This window comes from Hippocampus comes, unplaced genomic scaffold (genome assembly GCF_001891065.2).
Source record: "Hippocampus comes isolate QL1 unplaced genomic scaffold, H_comes_QL1_v1.1 scaffold127, whole genome shotgun sequence".
NCBI lineage: Eukaryota > Metazoa > Chordata > Actinopteri > Syngnathiformes > Syngnathidae > Hippocampus > Hippocampus comes.
Window position 1 is genome coordinate 390946 of NW_017805500.1, and position 21604 is coordinate 412549.

Genomic DNA, 21604 nt, shown 5'->3' on the forward strand with positions numbered 1-21604 from the left:
CTGATGATGGTAGATGCAATTATTTTTTTTTAAATATATTTTTATTATTTTATTATTATTATTTTTTTACAAAAAAGGAAAAAAAACTTGCAGTACAAACCACAATAGCGTTATGTAGGATTAAAATAAAACGACACAATTGGCGCCCACTGCTGTTGGTATTTGTGAATTTCAATTTCGCTCTTTCATCCTATCGCATCACTGGCGCACATTGGCGTTCATGCTGAGCCTTTTTTTTTTTTTTTTTTTACCCACACTCGGTGCCTATGTAAGCCAGTTCTTTCTAAATACGATATTGAACATGTATCTGAATTCAACAAATGAAATTTAGATGTAAAAAGATGTTACGTCAAATCAATATTTGCGTCGGCGCTAATTAGCTTTTAGCTAGCTTGATGTTGTCGCTATCTGCATTAGGGTTAACTTTGAGCTCTTTTTACACACAAAATGGGATTCATTAATCAGGAATGATTTTCAAAACATGAATATGGATTTAAAGAAATGAAAATTAGGTTAATAAAACATGTTACATTTCATCATTGTGTCTATGCAAATTAAGTTGTCACAATTAACATAAATGTTGAGCCGGGTTTCTACGCAAGCCGCAGATAATATAGATAAAACCATCTTTTTATGGCATGCAAGGGATGTTTATATTTATACGTTTAATTGTTTAATTCGTTATTTTGTAGTAGTACACAATACAAAGTTCAACAAATGGAAAATGTTAAAAGTCAAGTAACTTTTATTATTCTTGTCCTCAATCACAAATCCCTCTGTGAAGGGTCATGACGCAGTCTGTACAACATACTACACCGTCTATCCTGACAAAGCCAATTTACATACGGATAGAGTCAAAATGTTGAAAAGACGCAAAAGAAATATACAATAAGGAACATAGAAGATGGCACAGCTGTTTAAAAAAAAAAAGTTCCGTGATTTTGTACACTAAAACGTCTGCTTAGGAGAAAGCATTACAGCCTTCCAATATGAAGAAACAAACTACCAGTAACAAAAAAAAAAAAACAAACAAAAAAAAAAACGGATGTACTTCCTGAGTACAGTGATGTGATCCAAAGTAATATTTTATTGTCAAGTGGAGTACACAGAAAGGAGTGCAGGTACCGGTGAGGCGTTTTTAGTTCATTTTCAAGGATGTTTTTTAAAGAGCAAATAAATACCTAAGCAAAACAAAAATCATTGTACAAAGTAAACATAGGACGCGTCACGTGTACTTTCCCCCTGAACTTAAAAACAGATTTGTACAGAATTGGGAACTGTCGGCTGGAATTCGCTCTTCCGGGTGGATCATTGCTCCAGTGTTACCACCTCCACCGCCTGGCCGTCCAGCGTCATCGTGCTGTCGATGCGTGTGGCTACCGGCGCCATGGCCACCTGCACGGGCCTGTTGCCTTGCGCCAGACTCGTCACCACCGTCTGATACATGCTGACTGGGATCTGGACCAGACCTGGAAGCAGGTGAACATTCCAGAATTGATTATCAATGCTGCCATATGTGCTTATGTAGTCCAGAAACGCCAGCCATTTCTCTTTGTTCAGACAAGCGGAATAACTACACTCCTGTAGCATCTTTCTGAAAGTACGTGTTTGAGCTGTGAAAAATATTCGCTTTAAATCCACTATAGTGCATTCTTAGGTTCATTCCAAAGCCAAATTTTTCCTGTGTCTCTACGCCTTGGCTCACTCAAGTGCTGATGTAGTCTTTCAGATCGTCCGTGTCAGAACAATGGCGCAATTGAACATCCACGGCGCTCTCCTCCCAACACAGCTGTGAGTGTCTGCAGGGATTACCGCCGCTGTCACGTGGGCCTCCCGCTCCGCCCTCCAATCTGTCCGTGTCACCAACCCAAAGCACACCGCCGTCCACATGCAGCCGTAATTGTTTTTAAAATTACAAAGCTCAAATCCCGAGGGCTAATTGTCGGACCCACTCTGGCTAAACCCACTTGCTAGTGATTGGTGACAGAGTGGAGGAGGGCTAATATTATTGGGGCCCCCCCCGCCCCTCGATGGCGGGTCCGCGTCGAGTAGCCACTCCTCGACGTCGTCGCTAAGACGTTAAAAAGGGCCGCGCGCATGTGTGCGTGAGCCAATCAGCAGGGCGGCGCACTTCAAAACGGCGCCCTCCACTCGAGTGATTAGCTCGCTAAGGTCAATAGCGGGCAGAAGGACTGGCCGTCGCAGCTCCGTTTAGCAAGCGGTCACTTTGAAACGGACGTGATGTTTCCTCGCGGGCATCTTTGGTCAAATCAGACGGGAAGTCACAGACGATGTCATTGTGTGCGCGCACGGGCGCTTCAGAACGAACGCGAAAGTTGACGCATAAGCGCGGATTGACAGCTGGTCCTCGAGATAAGACGTGGATTCGTACTGGAGTGGATCAAAGCTCTCCAGGAGGGGACAGGGTGGGGGAGGCCCTCGAGGGAACCAGTGACAGCTTTGATTGACTGACTTAGGCTTTGAAAGCTCATTTGTGCTATTGATGGATTGATTGGCCATTGAAATATAAAAATTATTACTTCAAGAGCCCGTAAGTTGAATTCGGAATTCTGTTGTTAAATATGTTGAATGTGATTGATGATCACAAATAGCGACCATTTTACAGTGATGACAAATTGCACAGCATTAAAAGAAAGACGGGAGTGACGCAACAAGTTGTGTGCCCAACATGCGCCATCTGTCACATCAGCACGGAGTAGATTAGCCTCGGAGGAGCCAGCGGAGGGAAGCTTAAAACTCTGCCACGCTAATTGGCTGCAGCGTAAGAGCAAGGCTGAACATTGAATAAATTATTGTGTCACCATGAGATAACGCTATCGTGTCCAGCGCCCCCCTTAGTGTCTCTTAGTATTCTCGTCTCTTGTATGCATTGCTGCTCCATTTGTGTTTTAAAATCACTGGAATATATGCTAATTTCTTTAGCCCTGTCGATGTGGTTTCGCATGATATGTTAGCATTAAGCTAAAATGTGTAAACAGTGTGGGTATGGCGAAAGGTTTGGTCTTGGACATATCTTCCATCTCCATGTTTTTTTTTTTTTTTTTTAAATTAGTGCCACCTACTGGTGGGAAGGCCTGTTGTCCCATCCGTGAGCAAAACGATCGAGGAACGATGACATAGTGAAGATGAAAAAGAATACCTGTTGCGTCCTGCACCCCTGCTAGCGCCCCAACAGCGGCCGCCGTCTCGGCGAGGACTATCTGCCCCCCGCCTTGGAGCGTGGCCTCCGCTAGCGTTGCCACGGCGTGGGCCGCCGCCTCGCTACAAAAGACGATACGCCACAGTGTTAAAAACACCCCCCAAAAAATGCTGTAGGAATTGAATCAGTCATTGTGGTATCAGCACATGTAAGGCTTACGTGTGCAGAATTGGAGGTAAATTTTGTCTGGTGGGGGGTTATTTGGGAAATATGTGTGTGTGTGGCGGGGGGGAGCAGGAGTCTAAGAGGCTTTTCCAGTCTGGACTTAGAGAGAATCTGTCACAGCTCTCTGAAGGTGGCAGGTGCTGCGGCGTCTAACAAAGCCATTTTATTAACCAGATCACAACCAGGCCGAATTAGCACGAGACGGCTCTGGATATGAACTGATGAAGACCCTTTGTAAACTGGAAAAAAAAAAAAGTAGGGAAAACAAAATGTTCTGCAGACTACAGCAGGTAGAGGTGTGATGGTGGGAGTGGGAGGACTCAGGTGGGTGCAGGTAACGAGCCCCAATGGGACTGAGCCATTTGTGACACAGTCACCTTGACGCTGGGAAACCTGCTGACATGCTAGCATATTCGCTTAGCGACCCACTCCACCCCCCCCTAAAAAAAAATCACAAATCCTCCAAAATAATTTAAGAAGCCGAGGACATTTTATTTTTATGTGACTGAATTTCCTTTGTCCCGAATGTAGGCGCTCAAATCATCGTTCCCCATCGAAGTGAGCGGAAATGCCCTTCATCTCGACCTCCAAAACGGCCGCTTTCCTGACCTGTTGATCGCCATGGTGACGGTGGCTCCCGGCTGCATCTCGTGACTGGCGGCGACGGCGGCTTCCGCCAGCGACGCCACCGCCTGCGTGGCCTCAGACGCCTGCGTGGTTTGGATTGTCATCTCGCCGCTCTGGAGGGTGGCCCAGTTTTGGTCCACCTAGGCAGTCCGTTCCATCAGAATGAGTTTTTTTTTCCATGTCCGATCGATTCCGGCGTGGTTTCGCTTACCTCGCCGTCCGCCACCGTCGAGTAGTTGACTTGCGCCACTGTCACGCCGGGGAGTTCCGAGGCGTCGGCCAGAGTGGCCACGGTGTGTCCCGTCCCGACCTGGATGAGCGACACGGTGCCGTCGGGGTTATTGATGGTCTGCACCACTGTCTGCGAGGGCACCAGGTGGGCGATGCTCTGGGCGGTGGCCAGGTGGTGCTGCGCGGTCGTGGTGGTGATCTGCTGCTCCTCAAAGGCGTAAAGCAGATCCTCGCGGCCGTGCTGCTTATAGCAGTTTTTAACGATGGTCCTCAGCGCTTGCGTCCAGGACACCTTGAGGGGGTGCATCAACCAGGAGTCGTTAGACTCGATCATTAGCTAAAGCCCTACTGACTATATGCTTATATTTAAGGCTCAATCACAACTTTGTTCTTCGAGTCTTTTTATATTTGTGTGTACTCCATGCATGCATGGCACCACACTGCCCCCAAGAGGCGAATGTGCAAACAGCAGGAACACCTATTTTTAATTTTAATTGCTATGATTGGAATATATTGTGATTTTACTTGATAACTCATTTATTTTCTGGTTGTTCTTTCATGTTATATATAAAAGTGTTGGTACTGTTTATTATTGACTGCAAAAAAAAAAAATTGTGATCACAGAAATGGGGGAAATTCATCTAGCGCGCACCCCGCCTCCGCATCCTCTCACCCTCTGTTTCTGGTCCTCAGATCGCACGTCGCTACGCACGTTGGCCCAAGGGATGTCTTCGGGCCACCAAACGGGCTTGCAGCTCTCCTTGCCCCAGCCGGGCTTACCTCGGCCCGTTGAGTACTTCAGCATCTCCGGGATGAAGGCGCGCAGCTGGGCCTGCGGCAAAGGAGAAGAAGGAGACGGGTGAGCATGACACGGACGCGCCCTTGAAGAGCAAAGTAAAAAAAAAAAAAGTGATACGAGTATTGATCAGAAACATGCCGGGGAGGTTACGGCCCGCAAATAGCAACGCGCTTTCTAAAAGGGGGACGAGTCACAGACTAATCTATGAACATGGCACCAGGCTGACGTGTCGGCCAGAATTTGGTGACGACTAGATTCGAACGCCGTTTCAGGCTTGTAACGTGTTGAAAAGTCAACTTTCATTCATTTATGACTCACTTGGAAGTCATCGTTCTCAATTTGAATTCGTTTTTGTTGTTTTGGGTTAGTTTTTGTTATTTTGTTAGTTCTTGTCAACTATAATTCCCTTGGTGACATTGATGCGAATCATGCTAGCTTCAAATATCCAACGTGAAATTCTCTTTATTTTGTGTTCATTTGACAACAAGCGCAAGAAGCTTCCAGGCCAAATTCAGACAGATGGCAATCTTCATAAAGGACGTCTTACTGAATGTCATCCTTCATGTACAGATTGCATTGTTGAGCCTACGAATGCGCTTGTTGGCTGCGCTAAGCCGTGCGTCGTCACGTCATCACTTCCCTGGCTTGGCAGGCTCGGGGGGTGCGCTTTAGTGCCAACATCCTCGGCGTCCTGGTAATATGGGAGCATCGCCGCAGGGGGGATTATATCGCTGCGTCTGCCTGCCTTGACATCACTGGCTAAATTTGGTCATGTGCAGATTAAATCCCCCTCGTGCGCCGTGAATCAACTGCATATTTTCTTCCCTTTTGCTGCTGTCGTGATACTGGCAAGTGTGTTCAGTGGCACCTTCTAAAATGTTGCCGGGTGAGCTTTGCAAACCTGGCTGGGGGTTTAATTACAGGCTCATGCTCACTTGGGGCAAACGTGCCACACATCAAAACCAGCTTGCGGCACGAAAACAACCCCCTTTAAAAGGCGAGTGAGGCAACGGGTTACTGCTGCTAATCTCATCCTTCCGCCAGACAAACACACCTGCCCGCGCAACGCACCCGCCGATGGTCCCGGAGGGGGTGTGTGCCGCACTGGCAACGGGGCAGAGGAAACATCAGCAGCCCTGGGAGTGGCGCGTAAACAAGACGGTCTCCCGTGGGAGGGTGGGGGAATTCACGCAGCCGGCAAATTTGAACCTCACTGAACCTACCCTGTGCTCATTAAGGTGTTTAACAACTACAAATGATGATACTTTTAGAAAAGGGCTGGCTGTCTTAACAGGACAAAATTGTTTTTGTTGGACTGTGATGTTGCCGAAGGGCGCCCTCTGCAGGCTCGGGCTGAATTTTTACAGTGAATATAGCATGACGACTTGATTTCAGGAAATCCAGAGGTTTGTCTATAGCATGACTCCTTCTTGTGACTGGCTCCAATTCATCCCTTATATCAGAGATATGCCAGTGGCGGTCCAAACTCTAATTAAATCCTTCCTCCCTCTTCTTCTTCTTCTTCTTTTTTTTTTTTAATGTTCATGACTTCTATTCATGTGACATGACCAGCCATATGCGAGCAAAAGTGGAGCCTCACTTGGGTCATCTTGTCCACAGAGACGGGGATGCCGTCGATGGTGAGGGGAGGCAGCTCCGACGCCAGCTCCCCTCCGGCGGGGGCGTGCTCGGCCAGGGCGTTCTCCAGGTCCTCCAGCATCATGCCTTTGTACTTCCTCACCTGGGCGACACACAACAAAACAGACCTTAAGATCACGTGAGGTGAACACAAAAAATAACGTAATTATGAGTTATGATTGAGTTATTTTTGACCCGAGTGAGACGAGGCGCACTCACCACATTCTCCAGCGGAGCAGCGCCAAAGACTTTGAAGACTGGGTTCGGTTTGTTGGGGGACATGCACAGCACGATGGCCTGCTGGCCCACGCGGGTGGTGTACTCGTCCAGGGTGGCCCTCAGTTTCCTGTTAGCAAACCACCCACTTACTTCCCGAACGCTCACACCACTGAATTGAGTTCGCTGCCAGGTGTTTGCAGCTCACCTGAGGAGACGCGTCTGCTGCCTTTTGCGTATGGACGGGTTGGATTCAAAGATGTGGGGCCTCTTCCTTTTCTTTCCCGTCGCCACGGCGGCAGCTGCTGCCATGCCGACGGGACCTGGGGGGGAAACGGCGGACAAGAATGTAAGTGCAAATACAGTTTGGAAGTTTTCCTGAAGCAGCCATTCTGGAATACAGAAAGTAGTTGACATTTAAATGGATCGAAATAGAAAATAAGGCAGTGACGCGACCTGGTGGCCATTTTCAAACATTACATCAATTTCTGGTGATCTTCAAACTTTGAATGAGAATTTTATTTTAGTCAGTCTTACAGTGTTTTTGTTGTTGTTTTTTTTGTGGGGGCGGCGGATAAAAATTTCGAGACCAATTACATGACATTTTCAACATTTGAATTCTGAAGCAAATCCTGAGCACAACCTGCGGCGGCCAGATGGGCGGTGACCTCGTCATTGCCGGCCGAGTTAAGGATGTCCGTGTCGTCGTAGGGATCATCGTCCGGCGAGGAGGTGGAGTCTTCGTCTGCGCTCATCATGGACGTGTCGGCGAAGGTGGTCACGTGCACCTGTAATACATCCGACTCGCGATATTGAACCCATTTCACTTGAGGTCTGATTGACTTCGCTCTCTTTTTTCTCTTTTTTTTTTCAGGGTAAAACCTGCTGAGTGACGGCGCTGGCTTCGATGGTGGTCATGTGTTCGGTCTGGTGAACGCCGTGATCATCCATGATTGACGCCTTCGTCTACACAGGTGGATCCAGGGTCCAATGGCTGAAGATGGACAAAAAAAAAAAAAAAGACAAGTCGATGAACCAATAACTCACATCTACTTTATTCAACTTCATCTGCAGAAGTAGGCAAGGGCTGGTTAGCGGTTTCAAGGTATGGCTTCACTTTGGTACTCAAGATACTTTTTTTTTTTTTTTTGCTGTGCTCAAGGAAGATTATGCACAACACGGTTGAGAGGCTGAAATTGGATTCAACACTTCCAATCTGATATCATATTTACAAGAGGCCCACCGATCGCTCTTCGACAACGGAAAGGTAAAGTTCATTTCATACTCTAACATGTCTCAAAATAAACGTTTGGAGCAACCCGTTTTGAGATTTAGCATCGACGTCTACCTGGTACCGGTGACATCAGTTTGTTTCTGCTCTGATAATACTTTTCACATTTTCTGAGATGTCATTGTGTGAAAATAAAAATAACCAACTGCAAATGCTATTTTGACGTGGACTTATGGAGCACGTTAACCTTTTTCAGAGACAGCGGTCACTACAGTGGACAGCTTACAGGGTGCATAAAGAGTTAAATGGAAAAAAATACAAAATAATACGTTTTACAGATGTGGTTGCTATATTGTAAAACAGATTTGCATGTGCGTTTTGGGGAACGCTTTACAAATACGTGTGGGGAAAAATATCACTCTTGGGCGGCAAACTGGAAAACTTGTTGGGCAAATTTGGTCAGTTTGGGTTAAAAAAAAACACCAACAAAACAAAAATAAACTCTCCTCATTCTAATATTTTCAATTTCTTTTTATATTGGAATTTATGTGTTTTGATATTTCCACATTTTGGAGCTGCTATTCAGTTTGGTTGCGCCTTGAAGTACAATGACAAGAAATGCCACTCCACTTCTGATGGTTTTTGAAGATGTGATGATTCTTTCTGCCAGACGCCTGGCACCAGTTGTGGAACTTTTGTGACACACCTCAAAGAGCATGGACTCGTTGTGAACACTTGCATTTATTATTATGAACATATTCCTTACAAGGAGTGGGGGGGGGGCATCATTACATCATGAAATTTAGAATATTTCCCTTCCTGTGGACATAAATAAGATCCTTAAAAACACAAGGTTTAATTCGGTGCAATTCTAATACAACCATCAACACACTGAGTAGCTTGTCATAACACTTCTTAGCGTTCCACCTCCTGTATTGCTTATCATTGGGTGGAACTTATGTTTTGGTCGTGCATTATGAAAGCCAAGCAAGCTAAATTAACCGGCAAAACAATTTTTTGGGGAAGCACGCTAACGTTTGCTTCCTCAAACGGGATAAGTGCACTGAATGTAACCAAAAGTCCGTAACGTCTTTCAAGACTTGCCGGTTAACTGATCACTCCTCGGTGATGCTAAGCTAACCACGCTAGCCCTGTCTAACGTTTAGCGACCCGGCTAGCGTGCGAATCAGTTGGCGTTGCACACTTTTGCATATCGATGTAAATAGGATGCATACGCCCCGCGTCGTAATAACGTTGTTATTCCAGAAGCACGACCGCGCGGGTGCTCGGTGGGAAAGCAACGAAAGGCCGCAGCGGCACCAAAAGCGAACTTAGCATCCATCCCGCGCGATAATATTGCCATTAAACGGCAGCTACAAGCTAACAGCGGCCTGCCTGCCGCCTATCAACAGCTCTTCTCGTCTTTGAGCTTTTTCTCCCTTGCAACGATAAAACAGTGACTGGGTAAAAAAAAACGATCGGTGCAGCTTTCACGGTCACGGCGGCTGCCAACATCTTGACTAGAGCATCGCTTGCCCCCCCAACGCTGCCGGGTTCGCGTTGCGGCTGCGCCGGGGCTGAAATAGACGGAGATTGCGCGGTAGGGTACGAACCTCAGAGCGGCTGCGCTACTTCGGGCCTGCGCCGTACAGCTGGGATGGAGCCGAGCAACAATGGACGACACACACACAAACACACACACGCACACACTCCCTCACAACAGCAACAGTAGTAGCCACTTTGTGTGTGAGCGGCACTGGTGAGACGTTCAAGTGCTGCCCCCACCCGCGCTGCAGATCACACACGAAAAACAGAATGCAAACACATAGAAAATATTACATTACTTAATGTTTTTAATCATCTGCAGCTACAAAATGATACTTTATCCTTCATTTTATATATTTTGAAATCTGGTTTGATACCTGCGGTGGGCAAACTGTTTTTCCTCCACTTGAGCTCAATGCGATTTTTGAAACGGACAGAGGTCATGTCATTTTTCTAGGGTGGGGGAGTTAAAATGAATTCATTCTCATTTGTTGGAGGCATTTCATGTACACATGTGTTAGTCACGAAGTTGACCGTTACGTGTCACCATTGTATTTGTTCACAAGTTCACAAACCAATTTAAATTGGAGGTTACATCACTTGGCATGTGTCCAAGTAGATTCAGAGAGCACGAGTTTGTTTTTTTTACCGTCCGAGGTTTGCCACCGTTGTGTTTATTATTTTGAAAGGAAATAACGTATTCAAAACCATGCATCCTCACCCAAATGTTATTATGAAATTTATTTCATTCTAAGAAAAATACGTATTTTTTCAACCATTTCAAAAAGTGATTTAAAATAACCTCTTTAAAAACCAATGATATAATTAGATATATAATAAAAAATAATAATTGCATTTTAAACAGATTTTTCAAGAACGTTGTATTACATAATATGAATAAATAATAAAGAACATATTTGTTAATTTTGATATTCCTGTTTAAAAAAAAACTGAACATTAACCCAATGGATCGCTAGAGGGCACCAAGTACTCTTGTCTGGAATAATTCCGATAGTCCGGAAAGGCATCATTTTAAAATGAATGAGACCGCGCCCCCTCTTTTTGGTCATTACTCGAGCGACGACAAACAGCGAGATCAAATAACCTCTTTAAAAACCAATGATATAATTAGATATATAATAAAAAATAATAATTGCATTTTAAACAGATTTTTCAAGAACGTTGTATTACATAATATGAATAAATAATAAAGAACATATTTGTTAATTTTGATATTCCTGTTTAAAAAAAAACTGAACATTAACCCAATGGATCGCTAGAGGGCACCAAGTACTCTTGTCTGGAATAATTCCGATAGTCCGGAAAGGCATCATTTTAAAATGAATGAAACCGCGCCCCCTCTGCTTGGTCATTACTCGAGCGACGACAAACAGCGAGATCGATTACAAAACGTCATTTTTCAGCGACAGCTAAACAAATCAACGCCGTTGTTTTGGTATTTTTATGCACTTGACGGGAATTTTGTAAATGTAAGATTTCTGTTTCTGCAGTTTCAAAATTAATGTCTTCCGAAGAATGTTCGATGTTGCTGATTCGAGAATGTATGGAAATTGAAGACAAAGCTGGGAGAAAAAAAGGCGATGTTGTCTTGATTATTTCTATGTGTTGCTTTGTTCGTTATTTCTTTTTTTGAAAACTGTATAATTGTGCTTTAGTTTTTCACGAGTTGCCGTTTTATTGTCTCCTCTTATTTTTAAGCATGTTGGAAATAAATTGGACCAAAAATACCCAGAAGTGAAAGCTCCACCTGAACCGGAAACGAGGGAATGCTTGGGCTCACTGGCGCGATTGCTTAAACGTTGTCTGGTGTGTTTGAAAAGCATGAGTTCGCAGTTAGTTAATTCGCTCGAGCACGAAATGTGTCCTTGTTCATTGTTGACACGCACGTAGGGGACCACAATGAAAGAACGTCGTCTCGGCGCTGGCTGCTGTCCATCCAAATCAGCTGCGGACATTTTGTCACAGGTAACACACGTTCAACTTTTCGCAGGTTTTCCCTGCATTCCATGTGCGCGAAAGAACATGGCTCACTGCTTTTGTTTTATTTTTTTGCATGACAGGAACGGAGTTTTGGATCAGCAGATGGAAGTTTCATTTGGACGTGTGTGAGTAGACAGTCCTGTGTGTTTGACATTTCTCCCCACTTTAACACGAGCGCAATGTGCTGGACAACGACATGAGCAAACACTTCTGGTTATGCTTTGAAATGACATTGGTGTGACCCAAGTTATTAAAAAAACCTGAAAGATATTTAATAATACATTTCTATTTGACAAATAACTTGATCCAAATCAGGGTGAGTTGAAAGCACATTTAAGTTCTGGATGCCTCTTAAAATGTCACTGATGTGATTCAAATCATTTAAATGTAGAAATAAACATTGTTTCATGACTTAGCTCACAGTGTTTAGTTAATTTTTTTCCTGAGGCAACTTAAGTCTTCTTCTTTTCCTTTCGTCTTTTCCCTTCAGGGGTCGCCAGAGCGATTCCGTTGCTTCCATCAAACCCCGCTTTGTGCATCCTCTTCTCTCACGCCAGCTACCTTTTATGTCCTCTTTCACTACATCCACAAACCTCCTCTTTGGTCTTCCTCTCGGCCTCCTGCCTGGCATTTTGAGACTGTGCATCCTTTTCCCATTATATTCACCCTCTCTCCTTTGGACATGTCCGAACCATCTCAGTCCGGTCTCTCTGACTTTTTCTCCAAAATCTTCATCTCTGCTACCTCCAGCTCTGCCTCCATACTGCTGCTCACAAATGCTCACTTTTGCTCTTGGTCCAGTTTCAACTACTCTTTCCCATAGTTTCATTGTATGGTTCCTCACCTTTATTCCTCTGTAGCACATCTCCCTTGTTCTTAAAAAATGGCAGCTGAGGCTAAAAAAAGTAATTGAAAATATATTGAACGTGTATTTTGAGTTGTTCAAAATATTGTGACGACCTCAAACTGTTAAAAGTACCTATCTAAAAAAAGAGAGACTTAAAAAAAAAAAATTAATGATTGTTGTTTTAAAAATAACTTGGTCCGCATCAGTGTCACTGTGAAGCCAAAGGTGTCCAAAGGCATTTGCTGATGTGGCTGGCCAGCTCATTGCACAATGTGCTTATGTGCCCATGAGTGAGATCACAGGCAAGCTGATCAAACTGCCCCAATGCCATCACTGTTTGGGCGACAAAGTCATCCCAGCTTTTCTCCTCAATAAATTGTCCAAGTTGAAGTGCAGTCTTGTTGTTTTTATTGCGTCTCCCGACATGTGATTGTTTTCTCAGGGCAAGTGGACTGCTGGGGAAGACTTTTGGCCTCTGGTCCGAGCCGACTTAGTCAGTTCATGTGCAGACGTCGCATGGGACAGCTTGAGTCGGAGTGTTTCTGAGTGGGAAGCAGAGTGTTCCTCAAACGGAGAGGGCAAATACTTTGGCTTTTCACCCAAAAGCACTCCGACGAGCTGTCTCGTGTGGGTCTGTGCATGAGCCGACTGTGTCGACTTGGGCAAGAGACCAACAGTCTTAGAAGAAAATCGCTCATGACTGCGACGCCCCGCCCACATGCCGGAGCCGACCAATGGCGTCCATCTCGTTTGCATAACCACGCCCACCTCATTATACGGACCAATCGGAGACAAGAGATTTGCATAAATTTGCATATTGGCGGCAACGGACCAATCAGATCGCAGAGATCTGCATATATTTGCATAACCACGCCCCCTTCTCCAGCCAATGGTCGCGCTCCGTTTTGCATAGGTACGCCCATTCTCGCGTGAGACCAATCAACATACCGACCCCGCCCACTTCTGGGAGCCACCAGCAAATCAGTGAGCGTTTGTCTGTTATGACCACGCCCCCTTTCATTGAAATTTCCCCACGGAAAAAAAATCCTGGGGGAAAAAAAAATCCAGAAAAAAAATTCTCAAAAAAATTTTTGATTTTTAAAATGAAAATAAATGTTTTTAGAATGAGGAGAAGAGTTCAAACAAGTGTTGCATTTGTAACAAGCTTTATTTCATTTTGCAAAGTTCAAGTGGCAAACATTTAAGTCACAAGCAGGATGACATCGACGAGTCTTCGAGAAGTGGTCGGCCAACGAGGACAGCCTGGATGCCTGCAAGACAAAAAGTTACCTCTCCTTGTGCAGCAAATGGCGCAAGATGGTAACACAGTGAGGAAGACGATCGGCAAAGGGGACGGCTGGAAGATGATCATGTTCAGGACCTTGAAAAAAAAAAAAAAATCATGTTTGCGAAGCTGAGAGCATTCAAAAGAAAACACCTTTCAACGCAAAGGGCTGACACTCTCCCCCAGCAGCTCCATTTTTTTCCACAGCCAAGGTTGTCCACCACCATGCCGATTGGACTGGAAGCTGCCCTGCACACAAAGTCAAATTTGAAAACAGGTGAGTGCTCGTTTGCAGCTGACGTCGGAATTTAATTATCTTCTTTTCCCCACCTGCAAAGAAAAAAAGGCGGAGCACTTGTCCAAGTATTTGTCAATAACTTGCAAAAATTCTTCCAAACCATTTGACAGCCTTTATGGAAAAAGTGGTTGCTGGACAAGGTCACAGGATATGTGATGCTTTGGCGCCACCTAGTGGACAAGAGCAGAAGGGAAAACCAACGTGAGCACGTGGAAGGTTAAGTGCATACTGTGGTTTAATTTCTTTTTTGGGTGGTGGTGGGGCAGGATTGTCCACCACGTCAATTGGACTGGAAGCCGCCCTGCACACAAAGTCAAAAGAAAATTGCAAACAGGTGAGCACTCGTCAATCTCATTTTCTGAGCTCATTTGCATCTTACCTCGCAATTTAATGCCTTCTTTTCCCCACCTGCAAAGAAAAAAAAAAAGGCATCGCAAAGTGTTAGTCAGCCATTTTGTTTTGCAGTGTCCACCAACCCAAATTGCCCTTCTCGAACGCCGCCATCTTGTTCAACCAGCTGCGGTGATTGCGCCCTCGGAAAACTGCAACAGAGGCCCAGACTTGGTAAGACACCACAACACTCAAAGTTAATAGCGTTTCGTGAACAGATCAGTTTTCACAAATGACATTTTGGACAAAATACATGTTCTCACCTCACCCGTGATCTGTGTGCTGGGGGGAGAAAAAAAGGGGACAAGTTGAATTTGAATTTTTTTGAGTTTTTTTTTTCCTTACTTGTGACAAGAACCGGACACCTCCTCGATGACCTGCAAGACAAGGTAACAAAGTTAAATGTGTTGAAATTGGGTCATTGCAACAAAATGTTTGAAGAAGCCACGTTGAAAGGATACGCAGAGTCAGCCATTTTGATTCGAACTGCACACCTGTAGGAAGAAATGACAAATCATTAACACAGATGGTCATTATGTTTGTTTAGGAATGACAAAATAAGTTGGAAACTTACCTTCTGCCAAGTTGAGCTTCTCTTCAAATGCTGCAAAGAAAGTTTGAACCAGGACCGCAATGATAATCATTGCTTCAGGGCACGTTTAACATTGTTGAAAATCATTTACACAGATGGCCATGACGTTTGTTTAGGAATGACAAAATAAGTTGGAAACTTACCTTCTGCCAAGCTGAGCTTCTCTTCAAATGCTGCAAAGAAAGTTTGAAACAGGACCGCAATGATAATCATTGCTTCAGGGCACGTTTAACATTGTTGAAAATGTGTGTCAAAATCACCTTAAATACTGACCTTCGTCAAAATGCGTGGAGAGCAGCAATCGGACGGTGTCGACCGACCGGAGTCTGGCAGCCAAGTGGAGAGAGAACGTTCCGGCAATTAGTCGCACCTTAAATAGGCTCAGGTTGATGACGTCATCCGTTTTTTTAAAACAAAACTTTATTTATAAAAACAAATAAAAAAAAAAGTAATGATGCCGAAAGGAATGTAGACACAAGGAGATTCGAACCCCGGTCGTCAGAACCGCAAGCAATTGCTTTACCATCAAGCCATCTCGAGGTGCCAACTGCATCACGAGATGTCATATTCAAGGAATATTTACCCAGGCAATATTTCAAACGAACTATGATGCTAAAAGTAGCTTAGACACGAGGAGATTCGAACCCCGGTCATCAGAACCGCAAGCAGTTGTCTTTCCAACAAGCCATCTCGAGGTGCCAACTGCATCACGAGATGTCATATTCAAGGAATATTTACCCAGGCAATATTTCAAACGAACTATGATGCTAAAAGTAGCTTAGACACGAGGAGATTCGAACCCCGGTCATCAGAACCGCAAGCAGTTGTCTTTCCAACAAGCCATCTCGAGGTGACAGCTGCATCACGAGATGTCATATTCAACGAATATATACTCAGGTAATATGCTGAAAGGTGCTAAAATATGGGAGGATTCGAACCCAGGTCATCCCAGTCACAAGCAGTTTCGTAACCATCAAGCCATTCTTGGGTGACTGCTGCATCACGGAATGTCATATTCAACCAATACATACCTAGGCAATATTCAAAAAAAGCAGAAATTACGACGCTGAGACACATGGGGATTCGAACCGATGTCATCCGAATGGCAAGCAATTGCCTTACCATCAAGCCATCTTTAGGTGAGGGCACCATCACGAGACGTCATATTCAACAAGTATATACTCAGGCAATATTTAAAAAGATGCTGTAAGGAGCTAATATAGGAAAGGATTCGAACCCAGGTCATCCGAATGACATTTAGTTTCTTAACCACCAAGCCACTCGTACGTGACAGTCATGCCGCGGGATGTCATATTCAACCAAAACATACCCGGGTAATCAAGCAAAATATATGATGCTGAGACACAAGGGGAGTCGAATCGAGGTCATCCGAATTGCAAGCAGCTGCCTTATCATCAAGCCACCTCAGGGTGACGGCTGCGTCACGAGATGTCATATTCAACCAATGCATACCTTGCCAATTTTAAAAAAGTCATGACGCCGAAAACGAGTGAAAAGAAGCGGAGATTCGAACCCAAGTCATCCGAATTGCAAGCAGTTGCTTTACCACCAAACCACCTTTAGGTGACGCCTGCATCCAAAAAAGTCCTATTCTAGCAATCCATACCCAGGCAATGTGGAAACAAGTATAAATAAACGATAAAGGTTTTCAAGGCACTGGAATAAGACGTTACCTCCGAATCATGAGCCCTTGTATCGATCCCAGTTTTCTGCTGCGCTTATTTTTGCGACCGACGTACTGAGTGGCAATCGAACCTTGATTGTGGGTTCGGGCACCCAAGTTTTACATCATTCGTCCACAAGCCCGGGGAAATCGCCGATTTTCCTTGTGGCATTTAACAGGCTGACGGTCCAGTTTCAACTACTCTTTCCCATAGTTTCATTGTATGGCTCCTCACCTTTATTCCTCTGTAGCACATCTCCCTTGTTCTTAAAAAATGGCAGCTGAGGCTAAAAAAAGTAATTGAAAATATATTGAACGTGTATTTTGAGTTGTTCAAAATATTGTGACGACCTCAAACTGTTAAAAGTACCTATCTAAAAAAAGAGAGACTTAAAAAAAAAAAAATTATGATTGTTGTTTTAAAAATAACTTGGTCCGCATCAGTGTCACTGTGAAGCCAAAGGTGTCCAAAGGCATTTGCTGATGTGGCTGGCCAGCTCATTGCACAATGTGCTTATGTGCCCATGAGTGAGATCACAGGCAAGCTGATCAAACTGCCCCAATGCCATCACTGTTTGGGCGACAAAGTCGTCCCAGCTTTTTCTCCTCAATAAATTGTCCAAGTTGAAGTGCAGTCTTGTTGTTTTTATTGCGTCTCCCGACATGTGATTGTTTTCTCAGGGCAAGTGGACTGCTGGGGAAGACTTTTGGCCTCTGGTCCGAGCCGACATAGTCAGTTCATGTGCAGACGTCGCATGGGACAGCTTGAGTCGGAGTGTTTCTGAGTGGGAAGCAGAGTGTTCCTCAAACGGAGAGGGCGAATACTTTGGTTTTTCACCCAAAAGCACTGTCTCGTGTGGGTCTGTGCATGAGCCGACTGTGTCGACTTGGGCAAGAGACCAACAGTCTTAGAAGAAAATCGCTCATGACTGCGACGCCCCGACCAATGGCGTCCATCTCGTTTGCATAACCACGCCCACCTCATTATACGGCCCAATCAGAAACGAGAGATTTGCATAAATTTGCATATTAGCGGGCAACGGACAAATCAGATCGCAGATATCTGCATATATTTGCATAACCACGCCCCCTTTTCTAGCCAATGGCCGCGCTCCGTTTTGCATAGGCCCTTACCCAGGCAATATTTCAAACGAACTATGATGCTAAAAGTAGCTTAGACACGAGGAGATTCGAACCCCGGTCATCAGAACCGCAAGCAGTTGTCTTTCCAACAAGCCATCTCGAGGTGACAGCTGCATCACGAGATGTCATATTCAACGAATATATACTCAGGTAATATGCTGAAAGGTGCTAAAATATGGGAGGATTCGAACCTAGGTCATCCCAGTCACAAGCAGTTTCGTAACCATCAAGCCATTCTTGGGTGACTGCTGCATCACGGAATGTCATATTCAACCAATACATACCTAGGCAATATTCAAAAAAAGCAGAAATTACGACGCTGAGACACATGGGGATTCGAACCGATGTCATCCGAATGGCAAGCAATTGCCTTACCATCAAGCCATCTTTAGGTGAGGGCTCCATCACGAGACGTCATATTCAACAAGTATATACTCAGGCAATATTTAATAAGATGCTGTAAGGAGCTAATACAGGAAAGGATTCGAACCCAGGTCATCCGAATGACATTTAGTTTCTTAACCACCAAGCCACTCGTACGTGACAGTCATGCCGCGGGATGTCATATTCAACCAAAACATACCCGGGCAATCAAGCAAAATACATGATGCTGAGACACAAGGGGAGTCGAATCGAGGTCATCCGAATTGCAAGCAGCTGCCTTATCATCAAGCCACCTCAGGGTGACGGCTGCGTCACGAGATGTCATATTCAACCAATGCATACCTTGCCAATTTTAAAAGAAAGTCATGACGCCGAAAACGAGTGAAAAGAAGCGGAGATTCGAACCCAAGTCATCCGAATTGCAAGCAGTTGCTTTACCACCAAACCACCTTTAGGTGACGCCTGCATCCAAAAAAGTCCTATTCTAGCAATCCATACCCAGGCAATGTGGAAACAAGTATAAATAAACGATAAAGGTTTTCAAGGCACTGGAATAAGACGTTACCTCCGAATCATGAGCCCTTGTATCGATCCCAGTTTTCTGCTGCGCTTATTTTTGCGACCGACGTACTGAGTGGCAATCGAACCTTGATTGTGGGTTCGGGCACCCAAGTTTTACATCATTCGTCCACAAGCCCGGGGAAATCGCCGATTTTCCTTGTGGCATTTAACAGGCTGACACACGAGCAAACAAGGCAGTCGGTCGTGATGACCCGGTGGTCGAGGATTCCGCAATTAAGTGGAGCTAAAGATGAAAGTGGAAGAAGTGCGTCGACAAGTGAGTAGTGAACTAATTTTTCTATGAAGCACCACTGAGGTGACCCATGTGATTAAGTGAAGTCAAGTCAAGCTTTATTGTCAAATATGATCGATGTGCAACATACAGCACGGATGAAATTACTTTCCTCTCTCAACCACAGTGCAAACATGCAGTGCACTGAAACACAAACAGCTAAAAATAAGGACAGCAGACTGAACTGCAAAAAAACACACAAAGACAAAATACAAATGGCAAACAACAGACAACCATGGGCACTTGTGATGATTGCGGGTTCAAAAAAAAAAAATCAAACTGCCCCAATGCCATCACTGTTTGGGCGACAAAGTCATCCCAGCTTTTCTCCTCAATAAATTGTCCAAGTTGAAGTGCAGTTCGGAAATCAGCTATGAATCCATTACCCCAAATACTCGTGTTTTATATCCTGCCACGACGAAACGTTCACTTGGATGAACCAAAAAAAAATAAAACGGTTGGCCATTCAGTGACCGCAGTTGCAGTTACTTCAATTTGCTACCGGAGGGCAGCGTGTCACGCGATTCGATGGGCTTTATTGATCACGATATCCCTGTACAAAGTGTGAAATTCCAACATGACAAATAGCAGCATCGTGAAGGAGACAAAAGTATCAACGGTGATAATAGTAATCATATGCATGAATAGAAACAACTCGGGGGCTTGGGGGCGGGGGGTCTTCGCATGGGTGGATGGGCTTCACGAGCCCGGCGCCTGGTGTGAAAAAAAGTTTGAGAACCATTGCGGTAGGCTGACATTTCGTGGAGGAAGCCGTATTTCAGGCTCTGAAAACGGTCGAGACGGTGGTCCTGGCGTCTCTCTGAGATGAACTCAAAGACGTGCCGGGTTGCAGGCAGCCCCCCAGTGGCATCTGCACGTTGTCTCCCCCAAATCTCCAGCATATGTCAAACAAAGTCTGCGTTGGTTTGGTTCTTTCTGGCTGTCTCTTTTTTTTCACAAGTTGCCAGATGATTCTCTCCTCTAATTTTTAAGCAGGTTGGGAAAAAAATATTCAAAAAAGACCCGGAAGTGAAAGGTCCACCTGAACCGGAAACAGGGGAATGTGTGGACTGACTGGCGCGGTCGCTTAAACATTGTTTGGCATGCTTGAAACGTACAACCGAACTTAGCAGTTAGTTGTGTCACTCGAACACGAAAGATGTCCTTGTTTATTGTTGACACGCACGTAGGGGACCACAATGAAAGAACGTCGTCTCGGCGCTGGCTGCTGTCCATCCAAATCAGCTGCGGACATTTTGTCACAGGTAACACACGTTCAACTTTTCGCTGGTTTTCCCTTCATGTTGACAATATTTTTACATTGCGTGAAAGAACGTCGCTCACTGCTTTTGTTTTATTTTGTTTTGTTTTTTGCACGACAGGAACGGAGTTTTGGATCAGCAGATGGACGTTTCATTTGGACGTGTGTGAGTAGACAGTCCTGTGTGTTTGACATTTCTCCCCACTTTAACACGAGCGCAATGTGCTGGACAACGACATGAGCAAACACTTCTGGTTATGCTTTGAAATGACATTGGTGTGACCCAAGTTATAATTAAAAAAAAAACCTTCAAGACATTTCAAAATATATTTCTATTTGCTTTATTTGATAAATAATTCGATACAATCAGGGTGAGTTGAAAGCAGATTTAAGTTCTGGATGCCTTTTAAAACGTCACTGTGATGTGATTCAAATAATTTAAATGTAGAAATAAACATTGTTTCATGACTTAGCTCACAGTGTTTAGTTAATTTTTTTCCTGAGGCAACTTAAGTCTTCTTCTTTTCCTTTCGTCTTTTCCCTTCAGGGGTCGCCAGAGCGATTCCGTTGCTTCCATCAAACCCCGCTTTGTGCATCCTCTTCTCTCAAGCCAGCTACCTTTTATGTCCTCTTTCACTACATCCACAAACCTCCTCTTTGGTCTTCCTCTCGGCCTCCTGCCTGGCATTTTGAGACTGTGCATCCTTTTCCCATTATATTCACCCTCTCTCCTTTGGACATGTCCGAACCATCTCAGTCCGGTCTCTGACTTTTTCTCCAAAATCTTCATCTCTGCTACCTCCAGCTCTGCCTCCATACTGCTGCTCACAAATGCTCACTTTTGCTCTTGGTCCAGTTTCAACTACTCTTTCCCATAGTTTCATTGTATGGCTCCTCACCTTTATTCCTCTGTAGCACATCTCCCTTGTTCTTAAAAAATGGCAGCTGAGGCTAAAAAAAGTAATTGAAAATATATTGAACGTGTATTTTGAGTTGTTCCAAATATTGTGACTACCTCAAACTGTTAAAAGTACCTATCTAAAAAAAGAGAGACTTAAAAAAAAAAAAATAATATGATTGTTGTTTTAAAAATAACTTGGTCCGCATCAGTGTCACTGTGAAGCCAAAGGTGTCCAAAGGCATTTGCTGATGTGGCTGGCCAGCTCATTGCACAATGTGCTTATGTGCCCATGA

General features: G+C 44.5%; 1 protein-coding gene and 5 long non-coding RNA genes across 6 annotated transcripts in view; 3 read left to right on the top strand and 3 right to left on the bottom strand.

Annotated features, from left to right (window-relative positions):
* Positions 1–722: 722 nt before the first annotated feature.
* Positions 723–10134, bottom strand: nrf1 (nuclear respiratory factor 1). The gene is made up of 12 exons (XM_019877051.1): positions 10050–10134; positions 9741–9917; positions 7779–7890; positions 7540–7684; positions 7105–7219; positions 6900–7026; positions 6643–6783; positions 4917–5075; positions 4224–4535; positions 3995–4152; positions 3161–3282; positions 723–1469 (listed from the first exon to the last, which is right to left on the bottom strand). Exons 3-12 carry the CDS (start codon positions 7845–7847, stop codon positions 1309–1311), a joined length of 1509 nt encoding a protein of 502 aa, XP_019732610.1. The 5' UTR covers positions 7848–7890; positions 9741–9917; positions 10050–10134; the 3' UTR covers positions 723–1308.
* Positions 10135–10917: 783 nt separating this feature from the next.
* Positions 10918–12915, top strand: LOC109520036 (uncharacterized). The gene is made up of 3 exons (XR_002169073.1): positions 10918–11658; positions 11754–11798; positions 12812–12915. It is a non-coding gene; the product is annotated as an uncharacterized LOC109520036 (long non-coding RNA).
* A 1311-nt stretch (positions 12916–14226) lies between these two features.
* LOC109520077 (uncharacterized) overlaps positions 14227–21604 on the top strand; it is a 9540-nt gene continuing 2162 nt past the window's right edge. The window contains exons 1-2 of the long non-coding RNA XR_002169104.1: positions 14227–14304; positions 14370–14437. This is a non-coding gene — a long non-coding RNA (uncharacterized LOC109520077). The remainder of the gene's footprint in view (positions 14305–14369; positions 14438–21604) is intronic.
* Positions 14357–14657, bottom strand: LOC109520084 (uncharacterized). The gene is made up of 3 exons (XR_002169110.1): positions 14580–14657; positions 14483–14511; positions 14357–14404 (listed from the first exon to the last, which is right to left on the bottom strand). It is a non-coding gene; the product is annotated as an uncharacterized LOC109520084 (long non-coding RNA).
* Positions 14674–15514, bottom strand: LOC109520075 (uncharacterized). The gene is made up of 3 exons (XR_002169102.1): positions 15359–15514; positions 15229–15258; positions 14674–14987 (listed from the first exon to the last, which is right to left on the bottom strand). It is a non-coding gene; the product is annotated as an uncharacterized LOC109520075 (long non-coding RNA).
* Positions 20191–21604, top strand: part of LOC109520083 (uncharacterized) — a 2430-nt gene continuing 1016 nt past the window's right edge. The window contains exons 1-2 of the long non-coding RNA XR_002169109.1: positions 20191–20414; positions 20532–20576. This is a non-coding gene — a long non-coding RNA (uncharacterized LOC109520083). The remainder of the gene's footprint in view (positions 20415–20531; positions 20577–21604) is intronic.

What these genes read in the sequence shown, in the direction of transcription:
- nrf1 (XM_019877051.1), bottom strand. Translation starts at nt 7,847, where the DNA reads ATGGATGATCACGGCGTTCACCAGACCGAACACATGACCACCATCGAA. An exon ending in CCAGCGCCGTCACTCAGCAG is followed by an intron (nt 7,685 to 7,778) that starts GTTTTACCCTGA and finishes GATGTATTACAG; the next exon opens with GTGCACGTGACCACCTTCGC. An exon ending in CAGCAGACGCGTCTCCTCAG is followed by an intron (nt 7,027 to 7,104) that starts GTGAGCTGCAAA and finishes GTTTGCTAACAG; the next exon opens with GAAACTGAGGGCCACCCTGG.